We start from the raw sequence: 2,508 nt of genomic DNA on the forward strand, positions 1-2,508 counted from the left end.
CCAAAAAATATCTACAGACATTTGCACGGGGACAGGATGCAGGTCCTGTGAGGATGACGGGAAGCTTGTAGGATGATCAAACTCTCTGGAGTCAGGCTACAGTGGCCAGGCCAAGCACTTCAGCTTCTCATGAAGGGATTCTTGGGGTCAGAGTGTATCACCGGGAACCTTAGTTAAGGGAAATTTAATAGAGCCTGGTTCTCAGGGCTGGCTCCAGATTTTCTGCCACCCCAAGCAGTGGGGGAAAAAAAAAGCCGATCGGCGGCACTTCGGCAGCAGCTCAATCATGCCGCTCCATTCTTCGGCGGCAGTTTGGCGGCGGGTCCTTCGCTCCCTCTCTTCCTCTTCAGTGGCACTTCGGCGGCAGATCAAAGAGGAAGAGAGGGACTGACGGACCCGCTGCCGAATTCCTGCCGAAGACCCAGACGGGCCACCCCAATAGCGGACGGAGAGCCGCCCCTTTGTAATGGCCGCCCCAAGCACCTGCCAGTTCTGATCAGAATTCCACATGTAAATCTGGAGTAATGCAGTGGAAGTCAATTTTTATTTAATTAAGAACCTGGACCTGAGAATTTATCCCATGTACTGCAAACAGGCAGTGGCATAATTCGAACTCACAGGAGTGGAGCAAATAAAGAATATATATAATGAGGCAATGAAGCACATTTATAAATAGCTTCAGTGCAGGACAGAAAAATATAATGACTGTTTTCACTATGCACTTGCCATGTGTTTATACACCTATCATGGTACAATGGGCCACGCTCAGAAGTTAAGAGACAGAAAGGGTGTCTGTGTGCAGGTCACAATTGTAAAATCACACAGTGCTTGTGTAGCCTGCGGCACTCCCAGCAACAAGATATCAAAGGGGCCAAGAGCTTAGCAGGATTCAAAGAGTGATAGGATGTTTATATGGGTAACCAGAAAATTACAGTCATGAGGATTTAAAAAAAAAGAGTCTTGGAAGGGCTATACACTTTCTTGATTCACACAAAATATGTCTAACTAGTGGGTGTCAGGGGGAAACTTTCCTTAGGAGCTGGTTATTCATAGCTGCCTATTGCAGGGCTTCTTCCACCTTCCACTGCAGCATCTGGAACTGGCCACTGGATATTGGGCTAGATGGACTGCAGGTCTGATCCAGTCTGGCAGTGCCTATCTTCCTATCCTTGGATCCAAGGGTATGTTTTTGCAGATCTTCACTGAGCTTCTGGGAGTCTCTGAGAGCTGAGAGCAGAAAGATGTCTTGCTAAGTATCATCTAGTCTCCTGTTCTTTTCCCTTTCAGGAAGGAAAGTTCAGAACTCCTCGGACCTGCCCAGTACATGATGTCAGCTGTCAATGACACCAACTTCAACTCTGCAGTGTTCCTGCTCACCGGGATACCTGGGCAGGAAGACGTCCATCTCTGGATCTCTGTCCCCTTCTGCTTAATGTATGTTATTTCCATAGTAGGAAATTCAATCATTCTGTTCATTATAAAAACAGATCCAAGCCTCCATGAGCCCATGTACATTTTCCTTTCCATGTTGGCAGTCACAGACCTTGGCTTATCGATAGTCACCATGCCGACGATACTGGGCATATACTTGTTTAACTCTAGGGAGATCAGCATCGATGCCTGTTTTGCCCAGCTCTTCTTCATCCATTTACTTACAAAAACTGAATCCTCCTTCCTCTTGTTGATGGCCTTTGACCGCTTCATTGCCATCTGTAACCCACTGAGATATGCCTCCATCCTAACTCCACTGAGAATAGCCAAGATGGGACTGGTGGCTGTTCTAAGATCAGTGGCCGTAATACTCCCACTCCCCATTCTCCTTAAACGGTATCCATATTGTCGAGACAATGTCCTCTCCCATTCCTACTGCATACACCAGGAGGTCATGAAGATGGCTTGTTCAGATATCACAGTCAGCAGCATCTATGGCTTGTGTGCTACACTCTTAACAGTGGGGTTGGATTTGCTGCTCATCTTCCTCTCTTACGTAATGATCCTCAAAACAGTGCTGAGCATCGCATCCCAAGTGGAGTGCCTGAGGGCCCTGAACACCTGCGTCTCCCACCTCTGCGCTGTCCTGGTCTTCTACATACCAGACATTGGCCTGGCCGTGACACACAGATTCGGGAATAGCTCTTCTCATTTGCTTCAAATGGTCCTGGGGTATTTCTACCTGCTGGTCCCACCCCTGATCAATCCAATCGTGTACAGCGTGAAAAGCAAACACCTTCGTGAGAGGATAATCAGGGCATTTGTGAAGTGAAGGGTCAGTTCATCACTCGTCTCCAGGGCTGGACACAGGGAAACAAAAAACACAGCCACCTATTCCATGCTGGATCCTCTTCCCATGAGGTCCCTCCCTCTGCCATTTCTCCAGGCTGGTAGCGAGAGCCAGGCTGCGGTACGAGCTGCCCAGAGAGCCAGAGCCACTGTGAGGAGCCCCAGACCCTCCACCTTTTATGCCCCCATCCAGGATGTAGAAATCAGGGAAAGTGGAGAGTCCAGGGT

At 48.6% G+C, this 2,508-nt stretch overlaps 1 protein-coding gene across 1 annotated transcript; it reads left to right on the forward strand.

Moving 5' to 3' along the window:
- Positions 1-1,324: 1,324 nt before the first annotated feature.
- LOC123356546 (olfactory receptor 51G2-like) lies at positions 1,325-2,263 on the forward strand. Its single transcript, XM_044999905.1, has one exon. It carries the CDS (start codon positions 1,325-1,327, stop codon positions 2,261-2,263), a length of 939 nt encoding a protein of 312 aa, XP_044855840.1.
- The last annotated feature ends 245 nt before the right edge of the window (positions 2,264-2,508 follow it).

Source organism: Mauremys mutica, chromosome 1 (genome assembly GCF_020497125.1).
Source record: "Mauremys mutica isolate MM-2020 ecotype Southern chromosome 1, ASM2049712v1, whole genome shotgun sequence".
Classification (NCBI taxonomy): domain Eukaryota; kingdom Metazoa; phylum Chordata; order Testudines; family Geoemydidae; genus Mauremys; species Mauremys mutica.